This window comes from Aquila chrysaetos, chromosome 19, assembly GCF_900496995.4.
Source record: "Aquila chrysaetos chrysaetos chromosome 19, bAquChr1.4, whole genome shotgun sequence".
NCBI classification, from domain to species: Eukaryota; Metazoa; Chordata; class Aves; order Accipitriformes; family Accipitridae; genus Aquila; species Aquila chrysaetos.
This window is the reverse complement of record NC_044022.1, coordinates 16,792,495-16,809,269: the sequence shown is the minus strand read 5'-3', so window position 1 is coordinate 16,809,269 and position 16,775 is coordinate 16,792,495. Positions and strand designations below refer to the sequence as shown.

Below are 16,775 nucleotides of genomic sequence, written 5' to 3'. Positions count from 1 at the left end.
AACAACCACAAAACCCCATCCATCTGGGAAGGTAAATAAACATACATAGGCTTTTTCCTCGACCAGTCAGGACTGTGGTGAACAGAAGTCATCACACATCAATGCTGCTCTTATCTGAAAATTCGTCTACCTATTTCTTTGCTAGAAAACTGTCTTTAATATTAAACACCAGTTTTTAGCACACCACAGACATACTTCTGATGTCATTTTCATTTAAGCCCTCTCACTAGAGTATGTCTGAAGCACTGCCCCAAAAATCAGCCAAAATAGTACATAAATTAAGGCAGCTCAACCTTAATGCAGAATCAAAGCATCCAGTGTATCTTCTGTACTCAGTCATCTTGTCAAAACTGCCCTCTGAGAACATGGTGTATCAGTAGGTAGGATGTTCAGCTGACACACCGTGGAATATATAAAACTTCAAAAGTAGCCTGTTGCAATTTTCAAGCTTATAATTAAAAAGGGACTGCCTGATATATTATGATTATCAGTTACATTACTTTGTTGTACCACAGAAATGCCTTGCTAATGAGTTACCAGTTTACAGGACAGTAATGTGATCCAAGATACTTTTTACTAAAGGAAGAACTATAGTCTGGATAACCTTACCAGAAAAGTCCATATGAAATAAAAACATAATTTAACTTTGAGGAACAAGACAGAATTTTTATTTTGCTATGTTACAGAACAGCTTTGATCAATAAGCCATTACTGCAAGTCAAAACACAACACATTCCATCACTCACTGAATTGAAAAATAACACAAAACAGTTAAACACAGAACATGGGTGTTTGTGCTGATTAGTGAATTCGATCTGCTCTTTTCTGATTGAATGCCAGAGCCAGCATGAGGAAGAATATGGGGCTACATGCCAGGGTAGGATAAAGAAAAACAGAGAGAAGGGTAAGATATCCTACATTTGTAAGCAGTGAGCTGTTAATTTGATTCACATATCATAAAATTGTACTGTAAAGATATTCCTCTTCTTCCCTCTATCTCCTAAACTCTAGAACACAGCTTTTCTGCTTGTGCCAGGACAAAGGTCTGGGATCACAGTGCAAGTCAGGTGTAGGAAAAGTTCCAGGTTAAAAAAAAAAAAAAAAAAAAAGAGGGAAAAAAGCAGCTTACAGGATGCAACAGGAAAGAACAAACTAATGAATCCTTGAACATGACTTTGAAAACATAAGGATTAAAAAGTGAATGGGATATCACTTGTGCTACAGCTCCCTCAGACTTTCTGTAACTGTAAATCGGTGTTGCTCATTATCACTACATCTACACTGTGGGACCTTATCAAGTGAAAAAGTACAGATAAATATTCAATAATATTCAACTGAGATCAACCAAGTAAGCATAGCATGGCATCCTATTACTTTTGGTATCCCCATTAACACAATATACTTTTCAAATCTATGTTGTTGCATGTCAAAAGGGAGGAAGGAAGACATATGCCAATCTCCTGAAAATAATGGGGAGATTTTTAACAATGTCAAGCACCATTATCTATTTCCTGTTAACTGGGCACTAGGAAAAAGGGGTGGTTTTCCATCTGCCTTTTCCTTTACTTCTCCCTTAGGGATCTTTGGATCTTATAGAAATTTCAAGTCTATGAACCACTGGATAGATGTAAAATGCATAAGGAGCATGTGCGAAAATAGCTGCTCCACTCAATAAGCATGACAGAAAAATCACTGGCTGGTATGTGACATTTAAGAAGGCACCCCATAAATGACCTTCTATTCTAAGCCAGTTCATGCATAGAAGTATAATGGGCCAAAATAACAGAGAGATACAGTCATGAACATATTACAAACAAAGATCACTTTTCATGAGCTAGAGAATATATGTATTTTTGTTATTTGGACAAAGAATTTTCAGATCACCATTTCGTTATATTTGTAAGCATACAGATGGAAAATATAAAGTGGAACAAAAAATAAAAGCAGGCTTGATTAGTTTTAAAATTATTGTTAGAAAGGGAAGACGGGATTGAATTGCAGGAAACTGAGCATGATATTCAGCATCATTTCTGACTCTTCCCGAGAAGGATCCATCATACCAAATGCTAGATATATTTCTCACCTATATTCCTTCAAATAGCCCAAAGAAGGAAACAAGCACTTCTTTGGCCCAGTTCAACTCCAGAAGTTGGCCCAGTTCAACTCCAGTTTTAGTCCAGAAGCTAAAAATATAAAATATATACATATAAAATATATGTAAAATAGATCAGACAAAACGTGCCCTTTCAAGCACCTGTTTCCCTTGCTTACAAGGAGTCTGGCTAAGATGACTTTTGCAGGTGTAGAGGTCCATGGAACAAACTTCTGCATGCTAAACTAGATGACTCTTAACCTGCGTAGCGCTTTGGAACTTATGCCATGCGACACCTAAAATCTTCAGAGCATGGACTGCCACATTTAGACTGTAAATGGTATTATGAATCTTCAGCTTGCACTTCACAATAAGTGAATAAATTTTGCCAAGGAGCCTGTAAAAGGAACTATAAATTTTAAAAAAAAAAGCTCTGCTATAATCCAATTTTCAGTTAAAATACCATAATGCTTTTCCACAAGAATTCCTGCAGAGTTGTAAAATACATATTTAATGCAAACACTAAACTGTGGCAAGTAATAAGGTCTGTTTACTAGGAAATAATTACTGTCCAGGATAGGATCAACTATTTCAGAATACATAAATGCATTGCTAAACTATTTGTTCTTAAACAATTTTTTAAATAATAAAACAAATGTCTCACAAAGAAAAAGCAAGCAAATTTTATGACAAAGACTCTGCTGTTATTTTAAATTAGTTTTACAATTTTCTTACTACAAATCTTTCAAAATTTTCTATTTTCTACCTCAATCACAAAGCCCATACATTTCTTCCTGTCCCATACCTACAAAAAATTTTGGAAAACAGCTGCACTTCAAAATCTGAATTTATTCACAGAATCCTAATGAACACCTGAATGGAAGGAGGTCCAACCTACACAGCAGTAAGTAAACAAAAAAAAAAAAAAAAAAAAAAAAGGCAGGACATGTTTTAACTTTTCAGGAATTTACTTCACAACCTTCACTTTCTGTGTAAGGTTTTAAAAACATAATCATTTGCAAATAATATCTTGTTTGGGTCCATATCAGAATCACTGTTAAAGAAGATCTGGCTGAAGCAACAGACCAAAAGGAAGAACTAAACCAGTTGACTTCATAAGGCTTTGATGAATACTAACACTAGACCATTCTGCTGGACCCTACAGTTATTTCTGGAGCAGTGCTAGTTTTAGAAAGAAAATCCCCAGTCCGTTATCTCATACAACTTATATTCACAAGTTAACATCTCTAGAACAACCAGTAGTAAGAAACACTTCTAGCACCACTCAAATAATCCATAACATTTAACCATTAATCATAATCCGTAGACATTTGGTATCCATATGTTAAAATCATGTAAAAAAAAGTTTAATACTTGTACGGTGAGAAAGAACATTAGTTATTATATATACATAAAGTGATGCTTACACCAACGGCAACTCATAAGATGTGCCATAATTCATAACGGCATATCAAAAGAAAGAAATTGTAATCAGGATATAACCCTGATATTAAGAGATCCATTCGTCTTGCAAAGATATTCAGAAAGATTGGAAGAAACTAGATTTCACATATTTATTTCTCATGCCTAAGCATATGCCCAAAAACCACACAATGATGCTTGTTCTCATCTCCCAGCTGAAAACCACACCACAGGATCTTCTAGCAGGAAATAAGAATTATGATCATCAGCCACCCATACCCCCCAAAAATATATACCAACCCACAATGAAAAAAAAAAATTGTTTTAATTAATTAATCAAATATTTCATTTTACTCCTTTGACAATTCATAAACAACTATTTTGTGTTTAAGCCCACTTTGAGGGGCCTGTTAGCAGTCCACACAAATATTCTATATCCCATCTGGATTTTTTTTAAATCACAAAGTTAACTATTCAATTTATCTGTCATTAATATTACCCTTTAAAATGAACAAACTCTTATTAAAAAATTTTGTGTCCAATGGCTGATACACAAACCACTTCTATGTAAGTGATTATCACTTAATACTAAAAGCATGTATTAAAATTTATACAGATCTTAAAATTCCTTCATGTTACTTCTGCTGTAGCTACTCTAAGCCAGTAATTTATTGGCACAATGTCATTAAACAGTGTAAGATAACTGGTAAACATCATGTTATCTTGTGTCTAATTTTTCAGCATCAAGAATTCTTCTTTCCTAAAACAAGGTACATTTGAAACAGGGGAATATTTAGACAAGCATAACTGATAAGTTCAACCGAATAATGCATTTATTCTCTTGGTAAAATTACACACTAAGCTCCGGATCATTTTTTTTTTTAATGGAAAGCAGCTCACTAACAGCTCAGTTCACGCTCAGCTGGATCAGCCATTCAATTAAATTTGTTTCATTTCAAGCTAACAATCAAAACAGCTGACAATTCAACCGATATATAGCCACATCCACATTCAAATGCAATATTTCTTAATTTTCATTTTAACAGGAGCACTGTGGCTGCAGGAATACAGCCCTAAATTAAGCTATTAAAAAAAAAACAAACTATATTTCTTGTGTGCAAGGAAGATACTATTGACTCTCAACTCCAGTTTTCTCCATTATATTTGCTGATGCTCTTCAGCAGCTTTTACCAATTCACAAAAAAAAATTCTTTCATTACTATCTTGAAACTAAGAAATCAAATGCAACTTATTCTTTAAAAACTAAAGTACTGCTTAAGTTATTCTTTTCTATTGTATTCCTTTACTTCATGGATTTGCTGCCACCATTCAGATGAAAACTATTTTCTCAATACTTCTTTTTTAATTCTTCCAACAACTCCAGCAAGCACAACTTAATTTTAGTGCCTGTGACAGATGCACACAAGCCCCCCTTAACCAAACGAGCAGCAGTTTGGTACAGGCTCCAAAGGAGGTAAAGGTCTGAGCCGTAGGTGGGCCAAGAACTCCTCTAGGAGACCCCCAAAGGAGCAGAGCGACACAGTGAAAGTTGTGGGTACAAGGAGCCTGGTGCATACCTCTCCCATTGTATGCAATTTGACTACGAGCCAACCACTTTATCCCATAAATATGATGGCCTGAGTGAGCCTTCTTTGAGCTCTCTCTGCTAGGCAGCGTGGCTGCATGGCGGTGATCTCCAGCAACGAGATCTTTTACCCAGGACAGATCGCTGGATGAGCCCAATTTGAGTTCTCCCTGGACAGCAACTGCTGCATGCCAGGCAACTCTTCCCTTGAGCAGGGACGCCTCTCCATGTTAAGAGATATTAGTCATTTAGCTTAAATAAGTTTTAAATAGAATTAATCACTTAGAGTTATAATGTTGTGAGATTTAGTATGCTGTTTTCTTAGCTTTACTTACCTAGCACAAGTAGCTAGGTTTGCTGAAGCCTTAGGTCCCTCCCCAGAGGCACCCCGCTGGAGCTGACCCTGCTGCTGTACCACTCTATTAAATTATTTATTTTTATAAGACTCGATGCCTGAGAGTCTGTTTCAGGAAACCGAGGGTTCAAACTTTGGAGTGAACTAACACTGGATGCCTGGACGGAGCAGTAAGTGATTAATAGCATGCTAAACTTTGAAATCCCAACTAAGGGATATAAAGGATTGATTGTGCACACATAATTCCCTTAGCCATTGACCACGTCTGGGACTAAGATTGGATCTGGCCACACCTAGACTCCTCTCTGAGGAGTTTAGAAAGGAAGGGGGTACTTTCTGAACCTCATGGCTCAACGGGAGGTTTTCCTTACCCTTTGAATCTCTTAACCATAAACCATTGGCCAGGTCTGAGATGAAGTTTGGATCTAGCCACACCTAAGCTCCATCAGGAGTTTAGAATGCAAGGGGGTCCATTCTGAACCTCGTGAGTCAACAGGAGGGTGTCCCTTACCTTTTTGCATCTCCTATCTCTGTGCAAATCATCCTAAATCGATTCTAACTCGATCTTCCTTTGTATGTTTCTCCCATGTAGTAAATAATAGAGCGAACCTTGCCCTCGAACTCTTAAGTTGCACTTTTACAGATTCTTTAAGGATTCTAAATCTCATCTGCGACAGTGCTCTTCTGGCAGAAAACATGAGTAAGCCTTTGCTAGACAGTAAGTGAGAAATTTACATTTACATTCTACTAGAAGCTTATATTCTTGCCCCATCCTGAATTTTTCTAACCACAATTTTCACTGAGAGGCATCAATAGAAGTAAATATGTTTGATGCTATTTAGCACCAATATTGACTAATGCTTGGCAGTTGAAGCTGATGATCTCCAGATGTCCTCTCAATCTCCATGTGCTCAACATATTTTGAAGCTGTTAACACAGAAGAATTAAATGTTTAGGCTCAACAAAACCTCTCCAAACTCTTCCCTATTATGATTTCAGTGCCAGGTAAGAAGGGAAGAGTAAAAAAACTTTCATGATATAATGGCAGCTTATTCCAAGCAATGCACTAAACAGGACTCATTTGGGTAGAAGGTTTTTTCTTGTTCTCCCAGACAAACCGGTCTCTCAAAAGATAAAAGTAAAACTTACACTGTTCTATGTAAAGATATTAACAAAGCTTTTCAAAACTCAGCCAGGATGGTCCAGCTCCTTCAGAAGCAAACTGAAAAGCTTCAGACTCAAATGGTTAATCCCAACGTGCAGCAGCCACAACCCCATCATGTAAAAGGCTCAGCTAAGGGCTGAACCACGGGCACACTGCCCAACCTTTATCCAAGCAGATGCAGCAACCACAGATCCAAACTATTTTTGTGATGTGTTTTAAAGATATAATGTTTAAAGTATTTACCGTGATTTTATAAAAATTCCACCCTGACAAATATTTCAAAGTACTGAAATTACCTGACATTCAAATACCACAAACACTACGTAAAATCTGTGAGAAAAATAAATGAAAAGCATTTACACTTTGAATAAAAATGCATATGCAACAGTAACAGAACCTACTGGAACTACAAGGATGTGGTTGTACTATCTCAGCACGATCAGATAGATTTTTCCTGTCCTCTTACATCTTACAAGGAGCGTCTCTAACTATTACGATGAGCTGAACTGACCCACCAAACACCAAAGCTGGCAAGTCATCAGGCAGAGGCTGCAATGCAGTTAGCTGCCGGAGAACCTTAGGCACGTATGTGGAGGACTCCTGTAGTGACGAACTTCCAAGCACAACCTGAGGGCACCCAGTGAGAATCCACAAAACACTGTACCTCCATATCTGTTCTCACTGCTTTCCAAATCCTGTAGAGGCTCTCCTCCAATTCCTTCTGTTTGTGTGTGTTCCTAACTTCTAACTTTGCCCCCCACAGTGATGTTTAGTCTAGCTTTCAATCATATTTCTGCCTAGCTATCTTCAAGACCAGCTCCCACCTGCTTTCAGCAACTACCAAACCCAGTCTCCAGCTCTAGTCTGGACTTTCAACACAAGCCTAGCTCATCCCTCCAGTCAGTGCACAAGGTGCTCATCTAGTTTGTACAACCGCTTAGTGTTATGATTTATGAAGTATGGTGTGATCTTCCAACTTGCTACACCATACACGGTGAAATCCAAGCAAAGATGAAGAGATGTACGTCTCTTGCAAATGAAATGAAGTGTTCAGTATCAAATGAAGTGGGAACTCCTCCTCTGCCTCCTTTTTCTTAAAATTCAGAAGTATCTGACTTGCGGTTTTACCCATGCAATACTAAAATGCTATTGTAACACTATAATAAATTGGAAGAAGGCGTAAAACCAGTAGGGAACAAGGTCTATCTTAGTCATTTGCACTCACTGTTTCCGTGTTCAAAAAGTACAAACAAGGGGCTATAACCAAAGGAAAAGCATGCTTTTGTTAGTCTAGCATTCTTCCAGCAAAAATACTCCTTAGTATTTGCTTTTACCTTGAATAATAGCATGTCAGAGTCTTGAAAAACCTGCTAAGAACAGATGTGAAATTTCAGACAGCTACTGTGAACATTGTTCTTACATCTATTTGTAACTTCCTTTCCAATATGGTAAAAAACAATCTTTTGAACAGCTTTAACTACCAATCCTGTCTAGAAAAAGAGTCCAGGTGACCTCACTGGTCCTTAGGAATGGCTTAGTGAGCCAAGACTGACCTACTCCCACAGCAACAACCACTCAGCCCAGACACGCACTTCCCAACGGCTGGGTATGCTCCTCCCCTGCCCCAACCTTGCAGGCTCGGCTCAGACTGGTGACATTAGGGGTCAAGTGTATTTTCCACAGCATGCTTCAGGTAAGGTCTCTTTTGTGAAACAATAACAGAGAAAGCAGAACATGCAAATCTAAAAATACAAAATATACTTGCAATCATCCTCCTGCAATGCTAAGTGCCCAAAAGTGAGCAAGTAAATAATGAATAACCCTAAGCAATGCATATGGTTTTTTGGATGCATGTTACATCTCCAGTCATTTGTCAAGTCCTTACTTAAAAACAAACCTTACCAGACAAAAAAAAAAAAATCCCAAACACTCCAGGGTATGCTTTTTCCCAGCAAAGTTTCTGATATACTGCAATGATAAAACAATGACCTAATTTTTATTTGAGTAATGCAAAAGCCCCAAAAACTAGTAATAATCAATTTTTCAAGACTTCTCTTAAAAAGCTAATGCGTTATTATTAGCAACACAGCTGAAGTTTCTCTTTTCAGAGAATTATTTTCAAGCAAGTAGAGCCCCTTTAATCAGTGTATGACCTCTGAATGGTCCAGACATTACAACATATTCTGTCGCTGATACCAAAACCATTTCATTTTTAAAACTCAATTTAAAAGGTTTTGAATTTTTTCTTTCTATCAAAGAAACACTTTCTGAATCATTTTAGGTACAATGTTCTGCCCTTAGTGAAAGCGAAGCATTATTTAAATCAATTCTGTTTATAACCAGTGCTTCAATGAAAAATGACAAAGAGAAGATGAGTGTAAGCGTGGGAGCTTACAGACACAATTGTTGGTGAAAACTTATTATAGATACTGCATGCATACAATTTGTAGAAACCACTTCAAAAAAACCTGAAATGACAACTAGGATAAATACAACATATCACACAACAGCCTGTCAAATATCAAACATTTAAGAGCAAACTTTTAATTTTACTTTTCTGTGCCTCACAGTAAACAATTTAATACTCTCAAATATCCCAGCAACACCTGTAATGCTTCAGCATGTCCATTCTAGAGAACTGCATCACGGATAAGTTTCAATGGCACAAACCAGGTTCAATTTTACTACACACATTTTTTTCAAAGACATAAAGATACAGCATTCACTTTATACTGCATCATTTTAAAGTATATATTATCCTTTCACAAAAGAAAGACCATTAGCTGCTGGTTTATAATGAAAAAAAAAGAAATCTGAAAAAATCACAATGAAAAATTGCATGAAAACAAAAAGAAGAAAGAATGTGTGTCAACATATCTCTGGGAAAAAGGGACCCATCACAATTCATGCTGGATTAGATTCTTCCTTTCCCAATTCACGCAACTGTAGTTAATTATACCCAATAGGCAACTGCTCCATTTTCAAGTCCTGCTCACAAGGTACCCCACCTCTGATTTGCTTTCATTTCTTTTCAGCTTTCACAAACTCCTCTTTCAGATTTTAAAGCTAATTTTCTTTCTTTTTCTACTTCCTTTTCTTGGAGACTGTTCCCCAGTTTTGCCTTCCCAGAATACTCAGTAATTGCAAGCTCAATAATAAAACTGAGTAAAAAAAACCAAAAAACTGTGGCTGAATATCATGGAGTCATCTATAATTTTACCAAGTCAAACAGGGAAATGTGCTTTTAAACCTATTCAACACAGTGTCTCCTCATCAGACACATCTCTGAAAACATCTTTCACCTATAAACTCTCGAAACCTTCAACAGTAAACAACAGTTTGTATCTACAAGAATTTTAGCTTTTAAAATCTATTGTGGTATCATTACCAGGGCAGGTTATAAGGGGCACATAAAGGGCAACAGAGAATGAGTGGAAGTTAAAGGGCCTCATGACACCAAAATACGGTTAAGACTGGTTTACCGGGGTCCTGAAGAAACACTAAAAAGCATTTTGAAGCTTGAAGCATTTTGATCTAGATGTCTCTCAGGTATTACAAGAGCTATTCATCTATCCTCAATCTTAAGACCTTAACAGGTTCGTGATGCACTGTGAACACTTGAAGCAGAACACAGACTACATGGTGCTTCAGGAGATTTGCATTTCATTATTCAAGAAAGCTTTTCACATTTTTTTTTTAATTTCACATAGCAGATGTATTTTCAGAGCAGCAAGTTATTAGGTCAATGGTACTTCCCTTTGCTTACTGCAGTAATTAGATTCCATCAACATTCAACTGTTTCTCTCAACAGGCTTGACCTTAAGATGGATGTTCAAGTTCTCTTTGACAACAAGCAATTATTAGCTGCCATCCAGCACATTAGCATTAACCAAGAGAACAGAACCAGCAAAAACTAAACTCTTCTCTTTCATCAATACTTTCCCCCCTAAAAAACAAAGTTTAGCGTTTTTTGCTTGTTTGGCGGTTTTGATTCTTTTTAAGGTAAACAGCTCGTTTCAGTACAAATAGTCAAGTCAAGAATCCAGCTTTGTACTAGAAACAATTTTTTATAACATCTTTAAGAAAAGATGTTATAAAAAAATGTTATTCAGCACTTTAGATGTGAGCTGTAAAAACAAACCTAAACTTCTTAGTTCATTATCTTCAGGAATACTGATTCCTAGATGAGACCATGCTCACCATTCAATGAGTACTGCTGATTCCTACTAGTATCTATGACATCTAGACTAGCTGTGAGAAAAGCAGGGACACAGTAAGAGGGCTGGGAAGAGTAGGGAACAAACAAGAAAAAAAATAGGAATAACAAGCAGTGAGGACAGAGATACAAAACTACTTTGGAGCATTATCACCTAAAGTAAGTGGCCCTCCATGAAGACTGTGACTAGGCATCCATGTTTGCCAGTGCTATTTTATAGCTACAGAGCAGCACACCTTAGGCTTAATCCTCAGACGGACAAAACAGAAAAAGGATTTCTCCAGGAGCAGCATGTACTGCAGATCGCATACAAAAATGCTGATATGAAACTGCAACGTGTGTCTATTAATTAAAAACTTTTATTCTAAGAAAATTATTTTCAAGTTGGGACCTTTAGAGTATTATTGGCAGAAAATATGGTTGTCAAATAATTGGTCACACCTACTAAAAAAAGCATGGTTAAAATACAAATACAACAGTAGACTCACTTGCTCGTGAAAGTCAAAACATACTGAATCATTGAAATAAAATTTCAGGTTTGCTAGCCTCTGGAAAAATAAATAACAAAACATGTATTTAAATAAGCAGGCCCCAACAACATGTAACAGGAAAGTTTTTTACAGATGTTCTGCACATACTTACAGGTTGAGCAGACTAACAGTGCTCTCGCCACAAGCTCACTGAGTAACTTCCACTTCTGCTCCACTTTGGAGGTGACAGCTGGGATAAGAATCTCCGCAGGGACGTAGTACTGAATTGAATAGGTCACAAAAATCCCAAAGGAGTACAGAATTTTTACAGATTGATACAACCTGTTGAAAACATTTACACATGTTCATGTAAGTTGCAAACTCTTCATGAAAAAAATTAGCTTGCTAATGGCACTAAGGCTATATCTATAGATATATATAAAAAATACATTTTTCCCCCAGCAAACAAGAAGATGACATCATCTGCTTGCAATTTATAACTGCCTATGAAATTGCAGAAGATAAGCTGACTACCAAAATACAAACCAAAACAAAAAACCCCAAACCAGTATCATGCAATCATAAATGAATAAACTTAAAGAAGAACAGGTTAAACAGCCAGCAGTTATCTGGGAAAAGAAAATTCCAAATTCACATCAAATATCATCTGTACATTGATAAACCTTTCACAGTGGCAGTAAACATTAGACATTTTAAAGACTAATGCCAATATCCTCCAGATTTCTGCATATTCACAAAGTGTTCCTAAAAAGATTTTTCACACTGGGAAGAGGGCATCTCAGGACACTGTATTTATTAAAATTGGAAGGAGCACCTTCTAAGGCTAGAAAATATCCATAACCAAATTTGCTTGTGGTCCACACTCTCCTCTTCAAAACCACTAGGTACAAAACAGCACTAAATTACTGTGCCATGTCATAGTATTTCATAGGGTGCAGAGCAACACAAAGGAGTGCTAAGCTCTACAGCTCCAAATTGTGCCAACCTTATGCCAGTGGTGGATTGGCAGGATACATTACTAAGAAAAAGAAACTGGAAAAAGAATGTATGCACATGTAGAATAGAGTTCATTCTGATGCAGGAACGTCTTTCCTAACATACAGGACTAGAGCTGCTGTAACTAGACAAACATTTAAGGGGTCAAGATTTTTTTTTTTTTTTTTTTTTTAAGAGACTGTATTTTGTTGAAAAGTTACTTTAGGATGGTTTTAAATTCTGTGCCACAGATAAGCTGCTGTCTTGTACCACTCCCAAGAATTCAGTTACATAAAAAGCAAAATTATCTCTACATAGACGGGTAAAAGGCACAAGCCACATTTTAAGAAAAGGGAATAATTTCTATTCTATTAATCTCTTTCCATTGTAGTGTTATTCCACCTTGCATGTCATCAAAGTATAGATAAAAATGTTCAGAAAATGCAACATAGTGGACAGTTTCTTTATAACAATATAAAACTCAGCTACATTTAACTTCTTTCTGCCTAAATTGGTTCAAAATACTCTTTATTATTCCAAGAATATTAACTGATTTCAGATCACCCAGCTTTAATTCTTCTTTCAGAACTGTGCAGAAACAGAAAACCCTATCCTGTGAGTAAAGGAAAAGATTATTAGTATTTAGCAGAAAAAAAGTGACATATCGAAGGTGAAGGCAAAAAAAAAAAATCAAGGAAAAAAGTTCACATCTACCCTCACATAAACTATATCTCAGTAAGAAATATAATAAAAGTGGCTGTGAGGCTCAGGTATAAAATAAGGAAAATATTTGGGGAAAAAAAAAAATGCCTGAATGGATTGACAGCTTAACTTCAATATAATTTTTCATGGACTTGTGCATCTTGCTTCCTTACATATGTTAGAAAATAATCCATATATTGGCACTGTCTTGCCAAATTTTAGGTAACAAATACCTTTTTTTCCCCAAGTTAGTTAAGGTTTTTTAGATATCATGCTCATGCTCTTATCTCACTTATCTTAACGCAGCAAAACCCATTGCTATATGGCTGTAGCACTATTGTTTTTTCCTTCATGATCTGTCTGTTCTCCTACATCTCCAGCTTTTTGTAAACAAAATGTCTGCAGATCTACTCCAAGAGAAGGTCTCAGAGAAATTAGTTTGAGAATTTCTGTGAAGTTCTCAAAAGCTAGAGTAAATCTTCCAAAAAATTTGAAGTGTGGACACTTTTACCACTTTTACTTGTGGCTGAATAAACAAGAAACACCGTATTATCCATGCCACTAACAGTTTTAAGTTTAGATACATTCTCAATCCATGCTGCATAAACTACAAGCATTTGTCATAGGTCTGCTTACAGCCAACTGACAGAAGTTACGAGTCTCTTGGTATGATTTGGTTTCTAAGAATGCAACTAAGAACATGATCAAAGCTTTGGGGTAAAGTTTTGGTTCATTTGCCATGGGATGTTGTGTATTCACAAATGAGAAAGAAAATATTTCTCATAAACAACCTCTGATAACAGAAGATGATGCTACGCAGACCAAAGCACTGAATACTTTTTTTGCTTCAGTTCTCAAAAAGAGGTTCAACTGCAACCAGAAAGCAAAGGCAACTTGTAACAGTAAGAAAAAAAAAAACAGCTGCAAGAGTAGGGAAAGAACAAATGGGACCCTTGTCTCTGTATCTTCCAAAGCCTGGTGGAGATCACTCAAAGTCTTCTCTCTTTGAGCATCATAGCCTGTATCTGTATTAGTAAATAAAATCAGGCCAGGACTGCTTTTGGCCCCTTGTCCTAAGGCCGACTGGTTTGGGTTGGAAGGGACCTTAAAGACCATCCAGTTCCAACCCCCCTGCCATGGGCAGGGACACCTTCCACTAGACCAGGTTGCTCCAAGCCCCATCCAACCTGGCCTTGAACACTGCCAGGGATGGGGCATCCACAGCCTCTCTGGGCAACCTGTGCCAGTGCCTCACCACCCTCACAGCGAAGAACTTCTTCCTTGCATCTAATCTAAATCTACCCTCTTTCAGTTTAAAGCCATTACCCTTTGTCCTATCACTACATGCCCTTATAAAAGTCCCTCTCTGGCTTTCTTGCAGGCCCCCTTTAAGTATTGGAAGGCTGCAATAAGGTCTCCCCGGATCCTTCTCTTCTCCAGGCTGAACAACCCCAACTCTCTCAGCCTGTCTTCATAGGAGAGGTGCTCCAGCCCTCTGATCATCTTTGTGGCCTCCCCCGGACTCGCTCGAGCAGGTCCACGTCTTTCTTACACTGGGAGCTCCAGAGCTGAACGCAGTACTCCAGGTGGGGTCTCACCAGAGCAGAATAAAGGGGCAGAATCACCTCCCTCCACCTGCTGGCCATGCTTCTTTTTCATGTAGCCCAGGATACTGGTGGCTTTCTGAGCTGCAAGCGCACATTGCCGGGTCATGTTGAGCTTCTTGTCAACCAACACCCCCAAGTCCTTCTCCTCAGGGCAGCTCTCAATCCACTCATCACCCAGCCTGCATTTGTGCTTGGGATTGCCCCGACCCATGTGCAGGACCTTGCACTTGGCCTTGTTGAACTTCATGAGGTTCACACAGGCCCACCTCTCAAGCCTGTCCAGGTCCCTCTGGGTGGAATCCCTTCCCTCCAGCTTAGACAGATTTTAGCTGGTTAACAAAAAGAAAACCTGACCAGCTACCCCAATTAGCTTTTAATCCTCAGGCTTCAGATCATCCCAAAACTTTACAAAATTTTTAATCCTGAATTTAGTTTTTTTTATTTTAAAAAGAGATTCAAAAACAGGATTCAAAGCTTTAATTACACAGTAGTTCAAAGCGTCTCCATTACACTATTTTTCTAACTCTACAAGGATTCAAATTTTTCAAATTAGGAAACAACTTTTATATTGTTAAAGTGATTTTACTAGTACTTTAGTATTATATTCCAATCAGATAAAGATGGCTCCTTAGGCTACCTTTTAAAAAATTTCTAAATCATTCATACATACTAGAAGAAATTAACAAAAGTCTTCCTCCCTTCAATTTACATTTTAGACTTTGTTGTACTTCTTTTAAGGGGAAAAAATTGGGAACGAGTGTAACAAAATTTGTATATCGATACAGCTAGGGCAAATGTGGCATTAGTTATGCTAAGCTTCCACTTGAACTACTATCATGTAACCTCTTGCTGAACTTGCAATATGCTATAATATTATGTATGGTAATTAATCTTTGGGATTCATGGCAAATGAGGTGTTGCACAAAGACTATCACATATAACTTACTGAAGAACAGACAGCAGGAAGAACCTTTGGCCTCATAAACACGAGGCTCTAACCAAGGACAAAGAAGAAATTTTTTTTTTTGGTTATGAGGGTGGTGAGACACTGGAACAGGTTGCCCAGAGAAGCTGTGAATGCCCCATCCCTGGAAGTGTTCAAGATCAGGTTGGATGGGGCTTTGAGCAACCTGGTCTAGTGGAAGGTGTCCCTGCCCATGGCAGGCGGGTTGGACTAGATGATCTTTAAAGGTCTCTTCCAACCCAAACCAGTCTGATTCTATAAGACCCCAACCAAGGGACACTACTAAAGTACTAAAGCAGAATTTCCCCATATCTATATTTGCAGATGTCACAGGACTTGGTTTGAACTGATGATCAAGCAACAATAATTATGTAATTTTTGACTACAAATATGTGCTGGTTTAGGCAAAAAGCATCCCTCCTTGGCTTCAGTCAGGAGGCACCCTCGTGATCGCAAATAAATCAGGTAAACTATACTCTGTGCCTGTGTGTTCTCAGTCAGCAACAAACTGAGTAAAGATTCATATCACTAGGTACTCTGCAAACTTCTGAGGATATGAAAAACAATTAAGATATTCCAAACAGCTAAACATCACTCCATGTAAAAAAAAGAAAAGTTATTTAATGCAGTAAAATAGAACACTTTGATTCCAGAAAGAAGTTGTTGTTAAAGATCAGGAAAAAAAAAAGCTGAAAACTACTCTTTTCATAATTTTCAACATATTCTAATTAATGTATTGTGCCGACCAATGGTTTGTGCTGCAAAACACATTTGAAACTAGAACTGCAACAAATCTCTTCTCCAAAAGCTCCAATCTAGCAGAATGTTCTTAGAATATAAGCAGTCCTCTATTTAAATTAAACTTAAGGACTTAACTGGTCTAGGGCCTGTGTATGCCTTCTGGTCAATTCATCTGCAAGAACATCAGATAAAACTCAGAAAGCAACAGAATTTTAATTTTCTTTGTCCAGAAAGGTTTATTTTTAAGACAGGGATTGTCCAGCTGGAATTAAACACATAAGCCAAGTCTCATTGCTCAGCTACATTCCAGGCTCTTTTGCATGACCACTTGCTTATAAAAGCTTGTGTGCCCCTTGCGTTTCTCTAGTTCAATCCAGATACTTACTGGCTTTTTATATGAGGACCAAATAACAAAATATTGTCATATGGTTCACTGGAAATTTGTTTTGCTAGCACAGTT

At 37.4% G+C, this 16,775-nt stretch overlaps 1 protein-coding gene across 7 annotated transcripts in view; it reads right to left on the bottom strand.

Annotated features, from left to right (window-relative positions):
• Nucleotides 1–16,775, bottom strand: part of SLC36A4 (solute carrier family 36 member 4) — a 121,837-nt gene that overhangs the window by 49,727 nt on the left and 55,335 nt on the right. For all 7 annotated transcript variants that reach the window (XR_003927585.1, XM_030042934.2, XM_030042935.2 and 4 more), the window contains one exon: nt 11,478–11,647. Coding sequence is in view for 6 of the 7 variants with exons in the window: in XM_030042934.2 (XP_029898794.1) it covers nt 11,478–11,647 (170 nt within the window). In the remaining variant the exon portion in view is untranslated. The remainder of the gene's footprint in view (nt 1–11,477; nt 11,648–16,775) is intronic.